Source organism: Atractosteus spatula, chromosome 7 (genome assembly GCF_055471065.1).
Source record: "Atractosteus spatula isolate fAtrSpa1 chromosome 7, fAtrSpa1.hap1, whole genome shotgun sequence".
NCBI classification, from domain to species: Eukaryota; Metazoa; Chordata; class Actinopteri; order Semionotiformes; family Lepisosteidae; genus Atractosteus; species Atractosteus spatula.
The window spans coordinates 36,168,688-36,191,577 of NC_142712.1; the positions used below are offsets into that span (position 1 = coordinate 36,168,688).

General features: G+C 38.7%; 1 protein-coding gene across 1 annotated transcript in view; it reads left to right on the forward strand.

Moving 5' to 3' along the window:
* ppfia4 (PTPRF interacting protein alpha 4) overlaps nt 1-22,890 on the forward strand; it is a 122,538-nt gene extending 99,648 nt beyond the window's left edge. Inside the window, exons 15-31 of the mRNA XM_088920599.1 lie at nt 31-262; nt 954-989; nt 1,430-1,569; nt 3,179-3,333; nt 4,924-5,005; nt 7,839-7,920; nt 8,914-9,114; nt 9,234-9,296; nt 9,944-9,970; nt 10,516-10,691; nt 11,015-11,112; nt 12,323-12,343; nt 15,353-15,528; nt 16,307-16,375; nt 17,702-17,879; nt 19,930-20,021; nt 21,615-22,890. Of these exons, the coding sequence (XP_088776725.1) occupies nt 31-262; nt 954-989; nt 1,430-1,569; nt 3,179-3,333; nt 4,924-5,005; nt 7,839-7,920; nt 8,914-9,114; nt 9,234-9,296; nt 9,944-9,970; nt 10,516-10,691; nt 11,015-11,112; nt 12,323-12,343; nt 15,353-15,528; nt 16,307-16,375; nt 17,702-17,879; nt 19,930-19,988 (1,795 nt within the window). The 3' untranslated portion in view covers nt 19,989-20,021; nt 21,615-22,890. The remainder of the gene's footprint in view (nt 1-30; nt 263-953; nt 990-1,429; nt 1,570-3,178; nt 3,334-4,923; nt 5,006-7,838; nt 7,921-8,913; nt 9,115-9,233; nt 9,297-9,943; nt 9,971-10,515; nt 10,692-11,014; nt 11,113-12,322; nt 12,344-15,352; nt 15,529-16,306; nt 16,376-17,701; nt 17,880-19,929; nt 20,022-21,614) is intronic.

The window sequence follows — 22,890 nt, forward strand, 5'->3', positions numbered from 1 at the left end:
CAGACCTGCTGTGTGTGCTGCTGTTGGCAGGATGATCCAGGAGGAGAAAGAGTCCGCCGAGCTGCGCGCGGAGGAGATTGAGAGCAGGGTGACCAGCAGCAGCATGGACGGGCTCAACATGCCCCCCCTGCGCCCGCGGTCCTCCATTCCCACCTCCGTCACTGCTCTGTCCCTCGCCAGCTCCTCGCCCCCTGTCAGCGGGCGATCCACCCCCAAACTGTCCTCCCGCACTGCTGCCCATGAGCTGGGCATCATGACACTGGTAAGACCAACATTTCAATACAACTCCCACCAGCAGAGTGGAACCCCTGATGTGCCCTGCCGAATTGGTTAAAAAATATGGGAAATATTCATTATTCTCACTTTTATATCTATAAGTTGGGGTGGCATTGTAGTGCTGTGGTGAGCATCCTGTTTTGGGGCCCTGGGCTCAATTTCTGAGGTGCTACAGTATCTGTGTGAATTTTGTACTGTATGTTCTCCCCATGTTTGCTTGGGTTTCCTCCCGGCACTCCATTTTTCTCCCACAGGCCAAAGATATATGGTACTGGCAGGTTAAATGGCTCCCGGGAGAACTGACCCTGGTGTGAGCGTGTGTGTCTATGTCAATGTCTATGTCTGTGTGTACCTGTGATAAGTTGGAATCCAGGGTATGTCCCTGGCCCGTTGCTTGCTGGCATAGGTTCCGGCTCCCCCATGACTTTTATTGGATAAAGCAGTTAGAATTTGGATGGATGGATATCTATAAATCTCCAGGAATAGTCCAGGAATAAAATGACATTTTGTCATATCAGAGAATGTGTGCTACAGTGTTAATGTACCGATAGAAATGTTGTAATTAAAACAGGTTTAGCTAAGGAGAATGTGACTGTCCATGAAGCTTTAAGTAAACATCAGCCAGATGTTTAATTTTGTCTGTGCCTATCTCTGCTTTTTTTCTTAAATGCTATCAGCCTAGCGATTTACGGAAACATCGCAGAAAAGTGCTCGTAAGTGCTACTGATTTTTTTTTACTTTAAAATATGTAGATGTAAATATACTGGTACATGAAAATCTGCTACTCATGGCAAAATCACTGATATCTAATTTGGTACAACCTTATTACACTGAAAACTCTAAAAAGGGTGCTTTCGCTGAAAACACTTTGAGTTTTACAGGTTCTCAGCACGCCAGGGGAGAAGTTTTACTGTAGTGCACTTACTGAAGGCAGTTTAATAACAGAACCTCTTACAATACCTCTGGTGTGTAATCATATTTGACCCAGTTGTAGACAAGGTGGACTATGGTAATGTTGTTTTTGCTGCAGGGGATGGGCCTCCTGCACAATTCCTTTGTGTCATGTTGTCTTGTTATTAAGGGAATGCCTGAGGATCTCAAAGGTGCTGCTTTGCCCATAGTTCATGTATCAAAAGAGGTGCTTTTCTCTCAGTCTCCAGTTTCGAGGGATGAGTCCCGGGAAGACAAGACCACCATCAAGTGTGAGACTTCACCACCCTCCTCTCCACGCAGTCTGAGGCTGGAGCACATCGGGCACGCCCTGCTGTCTGGCAGTGTGGAGGATGGCAGAGGGTAAATGGGTGTATCTGCTCCTGCAGATCTGTCGCCATCATTTGCATTTCATTTCCATATTCACTTCCAAACACAACAGGCAAACACAGCTGCACTAATGTTGTCACTGCAATTGCAGTCTCTATTAGCTTGTAAGCTTCATTCAGTAAGAGTTTTCTCTCGTTACATTATTCATTATTATTACAGTTAACTTATTGAAGTGTGAGCCATTCAAAAGCAGTCATATTTTTCTGTACAATGACACCTGCCACTCCTTGAATTCCATATTGAGAAAAAAACAAATCAAGACTTTTATTTAAATGATGAAGTTTCTCCTCTATTTTCTCAACAGTGAAGTACTATACAGAACAATCAACTGATCAATAAACTGCAGAGTATAAAATTGAAAAACATCAAGTGTAGTCAAACACTATGCTATTATCATTTACCAGAATAAATTGTAGCAACATATACTGTAATATGTGAATAGAGCATTTTTCACACTTGGTAGATCAGGTGCATCTTCAGATTTTCACTTTAATATTAGCTCCGTCAATGTATTTAATAGTATTTTTTATTCATATTTTTTGTTTAAGGTAACTTTCTCATTTTTTATGTCAGACTAAAAATACTGTAGCTCCTAGGCACAAGCTTCTAAAAGCTATAAGAGTTTGTTTTGATTCTCATGTTCAAAACAATTTTAAAGACATTTAAATCTTCTAAAGTATCTGTTAACAAGCTAAACATGTTGTTACTGTCTTAACTGGACCAATTTAACAGCTTCTCCCAGCTCTTCAGTTTGTGCTTTAAAAAGAACATTGTAGACATGTTACTTGCCCAGAAGAATCAGAACTGGACAAAACTAACTTATGCCACTAAAAGTAAAATCAATCTGACACACATATGTAATTCAGTATAATAACAAAACAAAAGTTTTGTTTTTTAATCATGTTATTGAATGGGTAAATAACACCTTACAAAATGTGATGTATATATTTTGGTAATTTGTGCAAAATATTTAGAAAATCCTGGAACTAGTGCAGTTTGGAAACGACAAGTAATCAATCCCTATCTCATGGCTCTCATTTAGCTTCCTGCTCCTGCATAAATATGGGTTAATAATCCTTTCCAGTAACTGTCACATCTCTCCTCCACCCCATCAACAGCATCTTGCTGTAGTCCATTTGCTGGCTTTGTGTGGGAGGTTCTGACTGCTTGGTCTTCATGGCCAGGCTGCCACTTCTCAGTCCTAATGACCCACAAATGCTAGAATCCCTTTTCTTGACCACAAACAGAGATATTGCCTTCTGCTCCTGATTAGCTAAAAGTATAAACGTATGAAGATGCCAGTAAGGCTAAAGTAATGTTGCTATATAAAAACTAAATTTTTCTGTTTTCACCTACTGTATACAGTACATGGTATACATGGGATTTTTCCAAAGGGAGACAATTTTCGAGAGAAAAATATTCTAGAAAATGCTTTGAAGATTGTTCTCTAAAGTGCAGGATGTTGCCTGCATCTCTTAAATATAAAAACTGGTGCACATGCGTAAACCAAGGCTGTTGCCTCAGAGCGCAGCACTGTGACAGTATGAAGGGATACATGGTGAGTGCGTGGGCTGTGTTTCAGGCCGGAGGAGCAGACGAGCAGCAGTAACAGCAGCCAGGACTCTCTGCACAGGGGAAATAAGAAGAAAGGAATCAAGTCCTCCATCGGGCGCCTCTTCGGCAAGAAGGAAAAGGGGCGGCTCATGCAGATGGGCAAAGAGGCAACTGCAATGCATGGTACAGCCGTCAATCATCTTTTTGAATTGTTTGCTTTTTGAATAACCTTTTCTAACCTTATAACCTAAGCCTGAACTCTGTCAACACTTTATGTTAAACTTTTGGGGAGGTTCAATTAGAATTTGATTGTACTCAGCAGTGGAGCACTGGTTAGCATCTGCCTTGCAGAGCAGGGGCCCCCACGGGTTGGTTCCAGACCTGGGGTGCTGTCTGTGTGGAGTTTGTATGTTCTCCCTGTGTTCGTGTGGATTTCCTCCTGCAGTCTAAAGACATACTGGTAGGTTAATTGAATTCTGGGGAAATTGGCCCAAGGTGTGAGTGTGTGCATGCCTGTGTAATCTGTATTTGTCTGCCTTGGGGTAGACTGGTGTCCCATCCAGGGAGTATCCCACCTTGCACCCGTTGCTTGCTGGGATAGGCTTTCACTCTCCTGGATCCTGATTTGAATGAAGTGCTTGGAAAATGGATGGATGGACATTGGACAATGGACATTGCTCTGCAAGATTCCCTGCTTCCTATTATTGTTAGATTTCTGTATTTTGCCAAGAGAAATCACATGACAGTCCCAGCCTGTAAAATATTATATTGAAGGTCATCATAGCTAGCAGGTATCTGTCATGCAAATGTTTATTTTTTTTTTACAAATTTCAGTATGGCTAGTACTTTTTGACATTTATATTTTTGATCTGTAGCAAAACACTCACCTTTAAAAGTTTATTGGATGGTTAAGCCAGCTTTGATGTTTTATCATGTATTTTTAGAGGCATGTTGATGGTTTCTCAATCTGAGGCAGGGGGGCACCTGCATTTAAAATGAGAAATCTCAATTAATAAGCTGTTTATTTTGAGTTAGTGTACATGGGTCATAGCATGTTATTAGTTTTAAAAGTGAAGAATGCATTTTAAATGCCTATGAGCTCATGTTTTGAATAAACAATTTAAAACAAGTTAATACAAGTCCTTCAGGTTTAAAAGAACACTGTTTATAACAGTAGCAAATGCACACTACAAATACATATTTTGAAAAACTAGGAAGTTTCTATTGTCACAATTTGCAAGACTAAATGTGACAATAGAAAGTTGAAATTCACATATAGTAGTAAAAATATATTGAATAGTGTACTGGATCACTTTGCCCCAGTTATGGCACAATAATGATGATTGTTTCACTGTTTTTTTTTTAACCTGCAATAGCCAGGTCTGCTGTTGCCTTTAGTGATACACTAGAAGCACTAGATCTGGTTTGCTACAGTACTACTTTATAATCCTCAGGAATCATGGTATATTGTAGAACATGTTACACCATTCCCACCACTTTGGACAATATGAGTCATTCGTACGGAGCATGCTGTTCTTGGATATTTTGTGAAGGAAGGGCAATACACTTGCATACAACAGCAAGCACAAAACATGAAAATCCCCAAACAGTCACTGAGCTAGAGGTGAAGCTGTGCTTGGGTACTTATTTTTAGCACCGTAGGGCGCTGTATCAAATGAGTGAGTAATGAATGTGTTGAAAAGTAACAAATTCTGCCATTGAATTGCTGGAGTAGATTTTTGGTGTTGCGAATGAACATGGACTGTGTTTCAGATTTTGAAATGGGCATCCACGATACTCTGGGGCTGGGGAAACTGGGAACTCAGGCAGAGCGGGATCGCAGGATGAAAAAGAAGTATGTTCCTTTTATGTTTATTTCCTTTAAAATCTCAACAATCTGTTTAATACTTGGCCACACCTTCCTCTCTACTGTTTTTCTTTTTAGTTCACATTTCACCTTACCACCTCTAATCTTTGAAGAGACATGCTGAATTGATGTGTCCAGTGGCTTTGATATTTAGACCTCATACTTTAATACTAATTTGTATTTATATTTTCTATTTAAAACTCATTTTTCATTTATTTCACACTAAAAATATGTCATAGACACAAGCTTCTAACATCTAACCAAAGTTTGTTTTGACTATTATGTTCAAACCAGTTTTAAAGACATTTATTTAATAAAGATATTTATTAAAGACATCTGTACCAGTCTAATACCCACACAGGTATAAAGCCTGCATATTTCTTTGTGAAATCCTCTCTTTTTATAAAAAAAATCCAATCTGTTTTCTTATTTTTACAACAATGGAACTGACTTTTTATGCAGCAATTATAACAGGCTTTCAAGATGCATGCTATTACACAGCAGTAAGCTAGAGATTCAGATATGAAACGAATGGTAACTCCTTAAATAAAGGATAATTTCAATTAAATAGTTGACTGGGCACCGTTTATATTTATTTTGAACTATATATACATATCTAGTCTTTGTAAAATTAAGGAATGCATTTGTTTTACATTATAATTTGGTCAAAGTAAAGGTTCATGAAGTTGTCCTAATGTCTGGTGTCCTAAGTGTTTGGAAACTGTACACATGAATTCATTCCTGTACCTCCTGCACATGATAAGTAATGTTTTTTGTTTGCCAAATACTGGTCTGCATACATGAATACAAGAAGAGACTGATCTCTTTTTTGTGATGTAGGGCTTGTAAATCTGCTTTACAAGGTTTTGCATTTGTTTCTGCTGTCCAACACAGGTTGAAAACTGTTGTTTTGGGGTTTTTTTCGTTGCTGATCCACTTTTGTGTCCTTTTGTTAATGTCTACATGAAACTCTCAGCCTGTGCTCGTGTACTTTGCTTTGAAATGTTTTCAACCTGATTATTAAAAGTGTCTGCTTTTTTCTCACTCTTTCATCTCATGATTAACAGAAAGAGGTAAGTGTAGCCATCATCTTGTTATTTTTTGTTTGGATTCATTATTAGGTTTTCTATATTATTTTTAATTTCGCTCATGTTGGTCTTTTCATTTCAGTTCCAGACTGTATGTGATTTTCGTTTTCGTCTTCTGGCTGCTGAGACTGTCTTGAGCCAGCTGTTTGTATAATTGCCTTTGAACGCAGAAGCTCAGCTTCCCACTGTGCTGTAATAATAAGACCTGACTTAATTAATATATAGATGTCAAAATATGCAAATGTTCTTTCAATCACATCTATTTCATGTGGCCTTTTTTCCTGCATGTTTCTATGCTCTGTGTCCTTCTGAAGCACAATCATAGGGAATCCTAGGGATTCAAAACAGGCAAACAAAAAACCTGCCACATACTGTAAGGTCACTTCTCCGTACCTTAACTTTATTTTACATTACTTCAATTAATATTCACTCATTGTTTTTTTAATTACTTCCTTCATTAACGGCTGTTCAATTTTTCAAAAAAAAATTATCAAATTTAGAATTGTCTGATTTTTTTTTTGCTTTACCTACCTTATTCGGGACTTTCCAATTGTGTGTTTTGTACTGCATGTCTCAGAACACAGCTACAGTACTCACAATGCTGCACAGGGGAGAGTGAGGAACTGCAGGCAGAATCGTTCCCCTCTCCCACCGTTGTGCCACTCGCAATTTAACATGTCAAAGACAGCGCAGCCTTGTGCTGGAGCCCTCGAAGGAGAGGTGCGTTCTTCACCTAAAGTACAGTGAGGCTCCAAGCTCCTGGGAGGCTGCAGGGGTCTCTGTGTTTGCCAAGAGAGTCTGGCAGACTATTTCCATCCGACACACAACTGGTCACTGTACTGCTCCTTGAGGAATCCCAGCCTCAGTGGGCTAGTGACATGGCCCAGGCTCCAACCCAAGACGCCTAGATCCTAAGATAACTTGCATTCATACAAATGACATATCAATATCTGTTTATGATATTTTTTCAGCATCTCTATGTATATAATGTAAAGGATTATATAGACGTATATTTTTACAAACTTTTGCATACACATACAATAGCATTCTACTGTACAGTACTATAAAAACCGTGGCCTTATTTGATTTATTTCAGTGTTTTATTTAATTGTCCTCCCCCCTTTGATTCAATTTGTTGTCTGTCTACAGCCCTTATAGAGCTGCACTACAACCTACGTGGGTGAAAGTGTAGTACAGCATTGCTCTAGCCTAGAATCCAATGGAGAGATGTGGAAGCAGAAAGCAAGAGAAATAATGCTATGCTAAGATATGGAAATTTTAGGACTGCTAGTACTGATCAGGGATTAGCAATACCGTGTGCTGTCTCCTTGTAATGAAATAATCACATTAAATTGAACAAAACAATTCTGGTTCCCTAAGTAAAATAACATTTTACTTTGCTACCGTTTTTTTAGATCTGTTTAATACTTAAAAGGGAGAAATCCCCAATTCCTTGGCTAGCTTGAAGAAAGGCAATTACTGTCGGTAAAAAAGTAGCATTTCTTCTAATATCCAGAAAAAAAGATAAAAAATAAACTATTCTATGAGTGTTTTCTTTTTTTATGCTTAATGTCCAAAGTCACCATCATACTCATACTGTATACTCATTTCTGCTGCTGCTCAACTAGAGACATGAAATTAAATGCTAATTTATTTGTAGGCACTGAAATGGAAGATCTGGCCATATACTGTATGATTAGCGTTTTCTTGTTCATTCACCCCCCTCTTTCTAGACACGAGCTGCTAGAAGACGCGAGGAGGAAGGGCCTTCCATTTGCCCAGTGGGATGGGCCCACAGTTGTTTCCTGGCTTGAGGTAGGAAGAGCGCATTTGTGTGGGTTTTCCTCTGTACCTTTTATTTTTCACTCTAAGATACGGGGCACGTTACTTGACACTGCAGGACAAACATTACACAGTTTCAATATGTGTGTAGTGGCTTCTTTAATGTTTTGTTATGATACAAAAACATGTGCAGCACAGAGCACAGTGGTTAGCGTTGCTGCCATTTAGCTAGGGGACCTGGGTTCAATTCATTGGGTAGTAATTGCAAGGAATTTGTACATATGTTCTGGTTACCCCCCACAGTCCAACGACACACCAGTAGGTTAATTGGCTTCTGGGAAAATTGGCCCAGGTGTGATTGTTAGGGTTAGGGTTAGGGTTTGTGTCTGTGTGTGCCCTGTGGTGGACTGGCGTCCTGTCCAGGGTGTATCTCACCTTACTTTCCTCTGCAACCCTGTATTGGATAGTGGTTAGAAATGGGATGAATGACACAAAAGCAATTTGGATCATTGAGATTCTAAAAACACATTGTATACTGTTTTAAATGTATTAATTCTTTATGTGGCTTTCATAATTATTAACTCAACACCTGTCGAAGCCACTGGATGGCTTAACATCTATATATTTTTTTATTTTTCTCCTTCAATCTAATGTCTTTTCTTATTTACAATAATAACATTATTCCCTATGAACTTTCAACTCCACAGTTGTCATTAAATGTGTCTCCTACATTATACAAATATTATACATATACTCCACACTTCCTCATTTTTAGAGTGTCACAATCCATTGTACTTGTCAAATAAATAATACAGCGAGCTAAAATGCTTAATGCTTTAGAAAGGAGCTAAATAACTAAACTGATATTTTTTAAGGAGTGAATAGCTTATTTTCATAAAGAAAACAAGAAAGCGAAAGCAGTAGAACATTTCCTCAACTGTGCCTACAGCTTGTACTTGAAGAGTATCAATTAGGGCCTGAGTCTCAGTATCAATTAAAGCCTCTTCTCTGGCACAATGTTCCCAGTTGTGGGTGGGCATGCCAGCTTGGTATGTAGCTGCCTGCCGTGCCAACGTGAAGAGTGGTGCCATCATGTCTGCCCTGTCTGACACGGAGATCCAGAGGGAGATTGGCATCAGCAACCCCCTGCATCGCCTGAAGCTGCGCCTTGCGATTCAGGAGATGGTGTCTCTCACCAGCCCCTCTGCTCCGCTGACCTCTCGCACTGTGAGTATGCCGACACCCCCCCCCCCCCCAACCATATCCCTGCGAATTCTCACGGCGGAGAATTCCAGCAGTGCTGCTCGCCCGCGACTAAAACGCTCTTCTCTTTGCTCTGTGTCCAGTCATCCGGGAATGTGTGGGTGACGCACGAGGAGATGGAGAACATGGCGGCCTCCACCAAAGCGGTCAGTGTGCTGCGTGTGATGCCCACCTCCGCTCGCAGTGAGATGCATATGCTGCATGTTTGAGGTGGAGATTTTCTTCCCATGGGCTAGCGCCTGTGCTGTAAAGTATAAAGTATTGGGACACACTTCAGTAACATACAGTGCTGCGTCATTCACATCAAATAGCGTTAAATAGGAACAAATCCCTTTAAACTTTATATGTAGTCGTTGTTCACCGATACAGTTTTGAAAGAGAAATAGGTTTATCATTGACAGGTAATTTCACAAGAGATCAGGATTATAATGATGCATTTAACTATATAGAACAGTAGTTTTTCATATTGACATGGCTGTCCTGGTTTGAGAAAAAAAAAACCCAAACTGATAAGAATGCAGTATTTTAGATAGATTGTTTGTTTTGTACTGTATGTTTCAGGATTATTACTCTTTGAAAAATCTAACACTTTAATGTATGGTTTGAGTGCATACAATGAAATTGATACTGTATTTTACACTGCAACTACATGAGTAGCGTCTTGGCAAGTGCTGCAGTGTGAGTGTAATGATCTCCCCTCTTACTGCACTACAATGGGTGATGCTTTTAAGATTCTCAACTAACCTTTAGTTCTTTCTCCCTGTACTAACACGCTGTCACAACAAACTGATAGGAGAGTGAAGGGGGAAGCTGGGCTCAGGTGAGAACTCTCATGTTAGTGTCCTTTGAACTCTTAAGACCATTGCCATTGCCAGTGGAAGTGTTTTACAATGAACAGGTGTTGTGTTTATTTTTGCTCACGTCACCTCAGTGCTTTTATTGCTCCAGCTTAATTCATTTGAGAAAGGACTAAACAGTACAGTACTGTAGTGTAAAGCATGCATATGGTGGCTCCACTATATTGGTGTGCAGTGTGAGTACAAATGCACAGTATTATCACAATGTAAAAATGTGATTTCAATGGTTTAGAATGACATAGTGCATCATTACAGTGGCAAGGAACTGTAAAGTACACCTAATGTAACATTTGTTGAGCTACGCAAATGCTTTTAGTGTATTTTTTATTCTGTTTCTTTTGTTATACTTTCCCTCAGTGGTTCCTACTCTAGATGTTTTTCCCCTCTTTGCTAAAGATTCATTACTGTCAATCAGCATTAGGGTAAGCAAAGGTCGGTCTGCACTCCTCTTCTCAAACTGTCTTAACATGAGAGGTATCCAATGCGTGTCCGCTAATCCTCCTGGCAGACGCTGGCATACGGGGACATGAACCATGAGTGGATTGGGAACGAGTGGCTCCCAAGCCTGGGTCTGCCGCAGTACCGCAGCTACTTCATGGAGTGCTTGGTCGATGCCCGGATGCTGGATCACTTGACCAAGAAAGACCTACGCACACACCTCAAGATGGTGGACAGCTTTCATCGGTGAGCTTTCATCTTTCTCCCGTGACACACCTGCAGTGTATACAGAGACACTGCCACACTAAAGCTCTAAGATTTTTGTTCTAATTATTAGATTTTTATTTTTAAACTTATCTAAATACATCATATGAATATTTATATAGATTTACATACAGGTGAGATGTGAAGAGGAAAGTTTGCAGGTCACTAACCTAAACTCTGGTTATAAACCAATGTCTCTAAATATCCACTGTTCCGAAAATCAAACTCTTTATACCTGAGACAAAACATTATTTTTTTTTTTGAAGGCCTTTATGTGATTGACTGTTTCTTTTACTATAACAAAGGGCAAGTTTACAGTATGGGATCATGTGCTTGAAGCGTCTGAATTATGACAGAAAAGAGCTGGAGAGACGAAGAGAAGAGTGCCAACATGAAATTAAAGGTAAGGTCTTCATGGTTTTATAGTTAGAAGATCTGCATGTGAGTTAATAACATCGTGATGTACCCCATTGATTCCTTTCGTCAGATGTAGGGCTGGTTCAAAATAATTTACACGTTTTGAAAGTTTGAGATCTTCTCCTTCAATTGTTTTATATCTTTCTCAACTTTGAGATTATTTTAATAATACTGTTGTCTGCACAGAATCAAGATATTTTGGGAAAGGTTTTGGATCTGTTCCCCTAATGTCTAAATGTTAATGCATTCTTACTGAACATTGATATTGATGCATTTTATATCTACTATATATATATTAAATGCTCAAAGTGTGAAAATTACAGCTTTGTTTTCTTAGCTGAAAGAGTATGCTTAAGTTTGTTTTCAATTGGAAAATGTTATTGTTTTGTGGCTTTTAGTAAGCTTTAGGTTCTATTATTATCCCCTAAAATTAGTCAACGATATATTTAACAAATACGACTAAACAGTGGCACCTAGTGTTCATTAGTGGATTAGCCCAAAGTATTGTATTACTTCACAGCTCTGCTGGTTGTAAGTCAGGCCAACAGCTGAGATTTCACAGCAGACACACAGAACAGTAAACCATTAAACCACCAGCACAGCACAAGTTCACAGCAATGTGAACTTGACCCAGCTGTCTCGACCTGCTGGCTCATGTGTACCAAACAGACAACTTCACTTTGACCTTCCCTAGGGTAAAATAAGACCCTGCCTTTCTGCCAACAAACTTCAAATCTATAAAATTACTTTTCATGAGAAAATAACACTCAGTAAAACAGATTAATCTAATGTGATTTTCCTCATGTTCCTTGTATGATAACAATTAAAAAACTCCTATTGCTTTTTGCTTACTTCTATTATTTATTGTTGCATTATTTGAAAGTATCTGTTAAAGATAAGCTTCAAGGCAGTAATTCCCATTGTTGAAAAACAGTTTAACATCAGAATTAATTAGGGACATGGGTTGATAGCTACAACATAGTAAGGGGTTCTTTTCTTTTTTTAGTATCAATGAAATAACAGCAGTATGGATGTCTCTATTAATGGCCCTCTCCATAGTTGTCTGGAGTGTCTTGAACAGCATAGGTTCCATTTAATCCCAATTAGTGAGAAAGGCATCAGGGGGAATACTGTGTCTAGGAAGTGTGTCTTTGTCATACTCTGTAAAGCTTTTTTTTTTACTTAAAAAATTACAGATCCAACAGTGGCTGTCTTTGGTAAGTGAAGCAAGACATTTCCACTTATTTAAATCAAATTAAATATAAGAACTGTAGTACTTTGCTTAAAAATATATACTGATGGAAAAAAGAAACGCAACACCTCCTCCTTCTCCACACTCTGGCCCTCCTGTCAGTGTGGAACAGGGTGAAGAGTAACTCATCCGTGAAGAGGACCTGATGCCACTGCTGACTAGTCCATCGCAGCCTCTGTCTGGCCCAAGCCAGTAGGGTGTGACGTCTAGGAGGTGTGAGCAGAGGGCCTCTGACAGGTCGCCTTGCTCTAAGGCCAGCAGCATGGAGCCTCACTGTGCTGTCACTGATGTGGGCCTTGTGTCTGCCGGCAGTTTCAGCAGCAGTACGGGTGGCAGATCTGAAACGATCTCTCAGATGGACCTGATGTGTCTGTCCTATTCTGATGTGGTCACTCATGGGCGACCGGATCTTGGACAGTCATCTGTCCTGCCAGTCTGCTGAAACCTTTTCTGCAGTCGGGACACAGTGGAGTGGCTTACTCCATATAGTCTGGCAACCCTGGCACATGACATGCCTGCCTGCAACATGCTAATGGCCCTCTCCCTTGCTTCCGATGACATTCGAGGCATTATGGAATGCACAGAAAACTGACTAAATATGGCCTTTTTCTTTCAGTGACCTAAGCTTAAGCATAAGTCCTTAAGCTTTGAATTAAGGCCTTTTTAAAGGTGACCTGATCAGGCATTGTTCCACCAGGTCCTTGTTGGGTAAAAGTGCACCTAACAAGTTTTCGTGTGATTGGCAAGTTGCAATGCCTCACTGAACAAGCTGTATTGTTGTTCAGAGGGCTTAAAACAAATTGACAACCTTTTGTGAAAGTATACAGTATAAGCTATAACTGTAGTATTCTCATTCTAGAAAATGTTGTTTTTCCATCAGTATATATTCCCTCTTGTGTTATTAATGATTGCAGTTTTAGCAAAACATTCATTTACTACATACTTTAAAAACTAACAGATCACAGGGTCTACTGCCTTGGAATTAATAATTCTGTCTGTTTTGAGAGAAGACACTGGAAGTTGCCTCAATAAAAAATAAGGTCTTTCCTAGTAGTTTACAATTCAAATGCAGACATTTCGGAAGCACTTGCAAAGGGAGGACTGGTTTAGACTATTTTGCAAAATAATTTTGCTCAAATCTGACTTATTAAGATTGGAGGCAAAAACTGGGCCAGTAAAAGCCTTTTGTTGCATTCTGAATTAAAAAGCTAAAATGATTGATTCTATAGTAGCCTATTAGCCACACTGAGAAAAAAAAAGATAATACGTCATTACGAGATACTGCTGCTAAAAAATCAGCACCAACCAGGACTCTCTGCATAAATGCATTACTCTGTTGACTACAGCAACAGCTTGTGTGCTCTCCTGGAATTGTTTCTGTTTTGCATTCCCATGTTTTGTTACATTCATGTGTGTTCTGTGGAATTTAACACAGAAATACTGTCCTTCTGCTCCCTTAACATGACACATTTCTTGCCGTTTGCTTTGTAAATCCAACTTCAAATGTATTTCATGTACGCATAGGCTGAAAGCTTTTGAGATTTTTATGCTGAAATATCCAACGATTCGCCAACAGTAAAGCAACAGCAGGTATAATTCGTACTGTTATATCATCGGAAATGATTAGGCAACAACCTACCTACTGTACATGTTTCTGTAGTTTCACATCGAGAATAAAATATGTTTGTAAAGTTATGCCTTTTCTACTTTTCAAAAAAATTGTGAAAATGACATGACCATCGTGAGCAAGTCTTTCAGCTCAACAGACATGACAGAACCTCCTAAGTGTCCTGAACAAGAGCCATTTTTTAGAGATAGGTCGAAGCATAGACTGTCTGATATTCTAACTAAAGGCTCGTACAGACATAATAGAAAGGACTTCCTATTTCACTTTCAAAAGTGAACTTTTCTCCTCCCTGAGTTTCAAAGAATAAGTCAAGTAGCAATCAATTTGTTCTCATTGGGCTCTAACCTCAGCAAAAGCTTTACATGTGACAGCCTATTAATGTTATCAGCTTCTCAACTTTTTATTATTTTTTGTGGTCAATAGAATATCATGGATACTGACAAATCTAAATAACCAAACAACATATTTAATAATTTTACAAAAGATGGTAGAGTTATATGATATATAGTAGTTAAATAAGGCAAATTTAATTCAGTTATATCACTGTCATGCAGTTTATTAAATACAATACTCGTGATATGCACCTGATTAAATTTCAGACCTTGTCTTCTTAGTGAAGACACTTTCATTGTAGAAGAGGTCATAGAGGTCTTTGTTCATCTTCACCTCATCAATATGTTTTACATTGTCCATACTTGAAATGCTATTTGAATTAAAATTGTCACTGAAAGCAAACTGGATATAAGGCGTGGTTTTAAACCTCATTGTTTACTTGGCCTCTGACCTCATCAACTGGTACAGCATTTCAGCCACAGGTCGTTCATTACCCACCACTCAGGAAATATAGTTGGATTTGGGCTTGTTTTTGGGGTGGTATAATAGGAAATGAAGTAGCTGCATTATATCCCATAGCATATGTATGTCGTTGTTTATTTTATAACATTATAATATTTTAATTTGGTAATTTTTGTCATGAAGAATACAAATAGAATAGAGCATAAAAAACAGAACAGCACACACAGTCTCTCACTTTGCTGCACTGCCCATGTGTTGCACATGCAGTATTGACTACAATTGGCATGGCAGTTGGGCATCAGATGCCTGTAACAAAATCTTCAAAAATGTTTCTAGCATAGATTAGCCTTTGGTGTGTGAGGCAAAGCCTTGCCAGTATTTTAGCAATGCCATGTGAAGTGGACCCAGAGCCCCGGACAGGCATTCAAGTCTTGGATGGTGACATTCTGGAGCTGCCATTGTTCGTTGAAGAGTACAATGCATGTACTGTACAGTATGCTATTAATATAATATTGTTGTTATTTACCATTTCTTTCTGTTTTTGGTGTCTAGATACCTTGGTGTGGACTAATGACCAGGTGATCCACTGGGTGCAGTCTGTAGGACTCAAGGAATACAGCAACAACCTGCTGGAGAGTGGGGTTCATGGCGCTCTGATTGCACTGGATGAGAACTTTGACTACAGTAGCCTGGCACTTATCTTACAGATCCCAATGCAGAACACACAGGTACCTGCAGTGGACAGAAGACATCAGTATTCTGTAGCATTAAAGTGTTCTTTCCTATGAGAGAAGAGCAACATTAGATACCTTAAGTTCCTAAGCATTCTTACTTAATGTTGACCTTACATCTGTAGAACTGCTAAATGCACTCCACTAGCCATAACTGTGCCATTTCTCAGTTTGCAATTTAAATACTGTACCAAAGGACTCCCGACAGGCTGAAGAAGTGAGTACAATCTGAGCCCTATATACTATAAAGTCTGGACTTTTTCATTAGTCAGCTGTGATTGTCATTTCCCCAATCAGTGGTGCACAATTGGCTGAACACCCTGAGATTGTGTGTTCTTGAAATGAGCACGTTCTTTGAGATTGCCATGTTGAATTCAGCTAGATTCAGCTGGACATGTGTGAGTCTGCAATGTTGTTCATGAGAGATGCTTTACTCTTCCATCTGGCAATAAGTAAGGCACAGTGGAGTGTTTGACAAATGACAAATAATTCTCATATGTCAATGTGTCAGAGGGTGTGCACAGGTCCTTATTCCAACCATGCTATACAGGAGCTATGGTAGTAAAAGAAGATTTGATTTACAATTTGAGATTTCAAACTAGATGTGCAGAAAATACATTTTTATAAATATTTAGGTGTGATGTACCTGTAAACCAATGTTGTGCACTATGAGAACTTGGATTCCTGCTGAAAATAAAAAAACTTTAGGAGCCATAATGACAAATGTGTTCATTGGGAGTCAATGTCAAAAGGGTGTTTGTGTTTCTTTTTACAGGCTAGACAAGTTCTAGAGCGAGAATTCAACAATTTGCTTGCGCTGGGTACAGATCGGAAACTGGATGAGGTGAGAAGGGGGAGAAATGGTTCTGTGTGCTTTCTTCTCTCCTTTTGAAATATTGATGCATTTTCAGTATTCTTCATGGCAATGGTCTGTTTCATACATAACTTCTTTATCATTAGTAGACAAATGCAACAATCTTAGCAATGGTATTACACACTTTGGGCACTAGAAGAAGCTGCTTCATAATTTCACTTGAAACTTAAGTTTTTACAAAACAAAAAAGTGCTAAAAAAGTACAACAAAATACCAGTCTTGTTCTATGGTACCATCCAATTTTCGTAATCTTCTCACCTGTTTTCTTTGTCAATGCTACTGAAGATGTTTGCAAGCACTAGTCCTGGAGCACATCCATGTGTTTTGGTCTTTCTTTCTGCACAGTTCTGAGGAGGAACAATAAGTAATTGTACTTATATATTATTCTGTTCCTGCACTCTTTAGTTATGTGTGTTATCACAAAGACATTTCAAACAGAGCTCCATTCATTCTGTCTTCAACTTGCTGATTAAGTGGTTGCTTATTTCTGTCTAAACTGCTCTTAATATGTGACCAGTTTGTGATAAACAGTGTCAAGTGTTACTCACTTCCAATTCTTGACATCCAACACACACCGCAAAGGGGCCTGGATGTGAAATTCCCAAAAGTAACCCCATCCAGTTTCTTAATGGTTAAAAAAATAATCTCAAACCAGTTACTAGTTGATTAATTACAAGTACAATTGAAACCTGCTGTACAACAGAAGACAGTAAAAACACCTCTAAAACACCAACCCCACAGTCCAAAAACCTACTAGAGGTTCTTGTTTTTCTTTTTTGTTTTTGGCAGTCAGTATGCTGGTCATTAGTGGATAATTCTGCAGAAAGCAAAGACAAAAAATGTCAATAAATGTCATGCTGTGCCTAGAAATGAATGTATCACCTTTTATTATTTCCTTCACTTCACTGCAAAACAGCACTGTGATGTTCAGCAGCCATTTGTGATTCATCAGGCTGGCAATTTGATTGAAACCTAGACATAGGCTGTTTGCACATTGTTCTAACTGCTTATTCGATAGAGTTAAGTGATACAATTGAATTATAACTGTTCCTGATTATGCTGCATTGTTCTCCTGGATCTCATTATGAAGATGCAACAACCCTCCAGAGATGTCTGTGGAACGCTCTATTTTGTTTTGAGTATTTTGAGTGCAGTACATTCACTGAAAAATTGCTTTTTGTTAAAGAAATTTTAGACAATACCTAAAATGCTAATGGGATTTGAATCCTGCCCCCCCTCCAACATTTCTTTCCCCATGGCTTTCTTTCTCCTTGTGGAATGGTTTGGTCTCCACAGGGAGATGACAAGTCATTCCGGAGGACGCCATCGTGGAGGAAAAGATTCCGCCCGCGTGATGGCCATGGGCTCAGCATGATGCCCGGCTCCATGGAAACACTGCCCGCCGGCTTCCGCGTCACTGCCATGTCTGTTCCCTCCGCTGTGGCGGTGATGCCCAAGAAGATACCCCATGAAGGTTGGTAGTGTCCAGAAGTCCTTCCTTTACCCAATTCATCCTTGTAAACAGCACAGCTGGCACTCCCGTTCAGAACCACTCATAGCCTTTAAGTATATTGCTTTGAACAGATCCCACTGAGGAATCCTACTCCGTTGGGCTCCTGAGCAAGGCCCTTAACCCCAACTGCTCCAGGGGCGCCGTACAATGGCAGACCCTGCGCTCTGACCCCAGGCTCTCTCCCTGTCTGTGTGTCTCATGGAGAGATAGCTGGGGTATGCAAAAAGATAATTCCTAATGCAAGAAATTGTAAAGGGTTAATAAAGTGAGGTTATTATTATTAAACCCCTAGTGTTTTATTTATTGCTGTTTGTATACCACATTGGTTTCATTGCTCCATGTCTTGTGTAAGCACTCCTGGTCTCAAACATTTGTGCAGGTATATATTATAGGACGTTTTTACAATTATTGTAAATTATTGTCAGGAAGACTGAGCCCTGCTGTACAGCAGTGGAAATGAAGCAAAAGGACCAAAATAAGCGAATGCATTATTAATATAATACCTGGTAGTATATTAAAAGATTACATTTCTAATGTGAGGGGTGCTGTCTAAGAGTTTAAGGCTATACTGAACCTAGCAAAAGAACATGAGAAAAAATTAATTTGGCCCATCTAGCCCATTTGGAAGTTAGTAGTTAATTTATCCAAGGAACTTGTTCAGTTGTATAACAACAAAAGAATAGAAATAATCATATCGGTGCTTTACCAGTTTACAGGCTGGTGGTATGTGACTTCAAAATGATGTGCATTTTGCTAAAACTATATTGCCCCAAAGTTAAAACAACTTTCAACAACAATCTAATCTTCAACCCTGTTGGGTTTTAGATTGAAAAGTCACAGTTTCAGCTTTCCCTTAATTGAAAAATGTCAACATTTTGAAAAGCAAAGGTCATTTAGCCATTCAGACTCATTTGGTTGCTGTTATGAGCAAAGTGTCATAATAAATTATTTCACAGGTAATTCCACACTATTGGCTGCAGTCTGACTAGGCACTGGCAGTATGTCTAATGACTCTCTGCATAAAGATTTATTCTGTTTTCCGCTCTGGAGGGTCCTAACATAATCTAGGCTTGTGTCCATGGGTGCCTGCACAACTGCTGATCTTGGACAAATCCATCCCAGAGAAGTCAAATCCCCTACACACCTGAAGAATGGAGAATTGCTTGATACAATAGCTAATTATGGAATTTGTGTTGTGTGAATTCTTGATCTTATGTGACTCCAATATACCTGCAAAAGTATTTTTCTTTAATCTTATCTCCAGCTGAGATTCATTTTCATTTTCTCACAACTGTTTATTAAAATGTCAAATATACCTACTAGTTACAATGTGACTGTCTGTGGACCCTCTCCATTCCATATATAATTTTCTTCAATACAAATTAATCTGAAAGCAGCTATTTTATGTACAAATTAAAATGTTCATGATCTTTCTACATGATTTATGTTACCTACAGTTAGCTACAGTTCTAATCACCAAAATTACCCTTGACTAAACACCATTTGTTATTTGCAAGCTCAGAAACAGCAGGTCATTACTTATGATGTTAGTGATTTCAAGGGAGGAACGGGCAATCTTTTAAGTTTGCAAGTATTACACAAAATTCATGAATGGGATGAAACTGAATTTATGTTAAATGGAAACAATGGTAATTCTTAAAAAAACTTCAAAAACAGTTACTTACAGTCCATGAAAGCATTGCAATGACATCATTAGCCTTGATATTCTCTACACCCTCTCTACTAAATATGCCCAGGGTAACTGGAGTTGTGTATTAATCTCACACAGTAACCAGGATTGTGTATTAATCTCTCACAGTGACTGGGCTTGTGTGTTACTCTCACACGGTAACAGGGGTTGTGTGTTACTCTCACTCACACAGTGACTGGGCTTGTGTGTTACTCTCACACGGTAACAGGGGTTGTGTGCCTTTCAGGACGTACTCACAGCTTGACTGTCCCACTCACAGCATGTTGTTTCCCTTTTGTGTTTGTCGTAACTTACTGACAGCTGGATCCTCGGGGTCACAGAGAATAGACACCTCCACTGTTCGGACTTATTCTTGTTAATACAAAAGGAACTAACAATTGCAGGCAGTCAAGGTAAGCATTTTTCAGAAACATTGTGTCATATTCAGGCCCTTATTTCAATTTCAGTTTCCATTTTATTTGTGCCTCGGTCACACTAATCATTGTCTTAATGGGTTTTATTGCAATTTATTGACATAGGCCCTCACATTTATCTTATTCCCTTTTTTACCAGCTTACAGAAGCCTAAACCAAATAAATTCCTATGAATATTGAGGAGAAAATATTCTGCAGTGTATGTCAAGTTATTCACAGAGAGAAGTACAGTAAATTAAAGATTTCGGTATAATATTGTAAAAGGTTGATATGAAGTAAGGAATACTCACAACTGATGGTGTGAAGCTTTCAGTCCTCTTTCATACCACTATTGAAAAGAATATTTTATCTACTGTACTGTACAGTATGTAGTCAGAAGACCCTGACTAAATCACTGACACAAACAGTATTTACTTTTATAACTTGGCTTCTTAACCTGGTGGCCAGGTGCTTCAGCTGCTCAGTTGAGAAATTAATAGTTTGTCAACATGTCACTGTAATTATTCATTTTCTTTAGGGCTTAGATTTAGACTTATATTTGATAGATTTTTTATTGGTTCTGAGCTACACTGTGTTCACCTGCTGGTACTCAGTTTTGTTCAGCAGAAATAACAAACAGCAGTGAGTCATGAAGGTAGGAGCTCTCAATCACTGAGTCCCCTGGCTCTGTCTGTGGTTCTTTCAGCTCAGTAGAAACATGTTATCTTTTTTAAAGCCTCCAGGGACACCTCAGAGAATCAAAAACAAAACTGTTGCAGTCCCACATGACCACAAGGTGTCACTTAAACACTGGACAGAGTTTACAACATTGTCCTGTAGGTTGCTACAGTAGGTGAACAACAACATTTTAATATTTTGTTTTTTCAGCTTACATTGTTCAAAAATATTCCAGCTGTGTTTTCTTGCTTGGGCTCAGTGCAAACACTCTTTACTTTATTGTACGTTTATTTAATCACCTCTCAACCCTTGACCTCAAAAAATGATTTTAAACAATGCTTCTTGTGTTCCAAAGCAAAAAGTAAATTCTCAGTTTTTGGAAACATTTTCAACTTTTTCAATAATTTAGTAAGAGACAACATGTTTGTGTGGAGGAAGAAAATTATTTTATTGCGGTTTAATATGTTTTTGGAAAAGACACTAGATTTTAACTGGACATACTGTAGCAAAACTTCCTCTCTGAGGACTGTGGCAAAATGCTCTTGCAGTCACTCTACAAAAATGTAAAACTCCTTTACAGCATTTTACACTTTTACAACATGGGTTCCCTATTTGAGTGCACTTTTCATTATTTAGCATTTATGAGAAAAAGTGAGCTGCTTACGTGCCTCTGGTTTTAGGTGATAAAATTAAAAATATAGTTTTCATTGGCTCATACAGGCTGGTTCGAATAGCTAATATCCTTCTGGTCATGGACAAACTACGTCATAAAAATCCTTTGAGTCTTTTGTTTTCTTGAAATTAAATAAACAGCTCCACAATTCCTAATAGTTATGCTTGCTAAATAAACCCTGTTTTTAAAACATTCTCTAACTTTTGCCAAATCCATTGTGTTTTGTGTCCCATTCCTTACAGTGCACTCTCATTACCTATATGGACATATGCTCGCGGCCTTTCGGGAGTGAACTTCTACATTTAAACAGGATGTCTTGGATGACTGTGGGAAGTGATACTGCCTGACTACAACAGGATTTCCTCACGTGCTCTGCAATAGGGACGATGAGGCTCCTAGACTCTGAAGTCTGAACGCACAGAAGAAGTGCGTGTACTGTATATGACAAAAAGGCAACGTCAGTTTTTACAATAGTGTTCCAGTATTTCAAATTAACTTGTAGCTGTGATGTTGTTCTGATGCTCCCTGTTTTAAACTGTTCTATCATGCCTTGTATTCTGGTGGTCATAGTATATTTCCTAGTTGTATCTATAGTATATATAAGACTTCTCCTTCGGTTATGCAAGGTGATTATTTTTTCTCTTTTCTGTATATAAACTGAATGACTGGAAAATGTTTTATAGAAATCTATATGGAATTTAAATGATATCCTTACTGTTCAAAATTGAACCTTTGTCCTACCAGTGACTGCTATTGTTTGTTTGACATCTATTCCCCTGGTTAGTACTTCATTGGTGTGCAGTTTTAAACTATGAAGTCTTCTTTTACCAGTGGAAATAGTGCGTGGGTGACATTGCAACGGTATCTGTCAGTAAGAATAGGTCATTTCTTGAACCCTAAACAATGTTACTTGACAATTCTCTGCAGTTAAACAAGCTCAGTCATGTTTTGTCCCTTTTAGTATAATAACAGTAATATTGAAAATGTTAATGGTCTGGGTTGCTAACAACTTAAGAGTTTATCATGGTTGGGTAGAAATAGATCTCTGATGTAATAACAGCAATACTAATGCATAAGAACGTCAAAGGCACCCACTAGTCTTGCTTTGGGTGAGACCCGGGTATTAATAGAATCAATGGATTTCTGATCAAGGGCTTCATATACAGTATCTGAAGGATTTATCTGATGCTAGGATTTACCAAACAAATGTGGACATGAAGCAGCTGTGAAGCCCGTCCAATAAGAGGCCTGATTGTACAGTATATCATGCCTCCAGTTCCCCTTATAATGGAAATATACAGATTTGCTTCAGATCAAATATAACTAAACTGGCAGCTATAAGAAGTTTAGTCTAGTGTAAAGAGCCAAGAAATTGACTATAAACTGCAGTCAGAAAACAGTTGCAAACACAGGACTTTTTAAAAATTAACTACTTCATTTTGAGGTTATGCTAATACTGTACTTGAATCCATATAGGTGTCAGTCCATTTAAACAACTAATAAAAATACCTTCAAAAA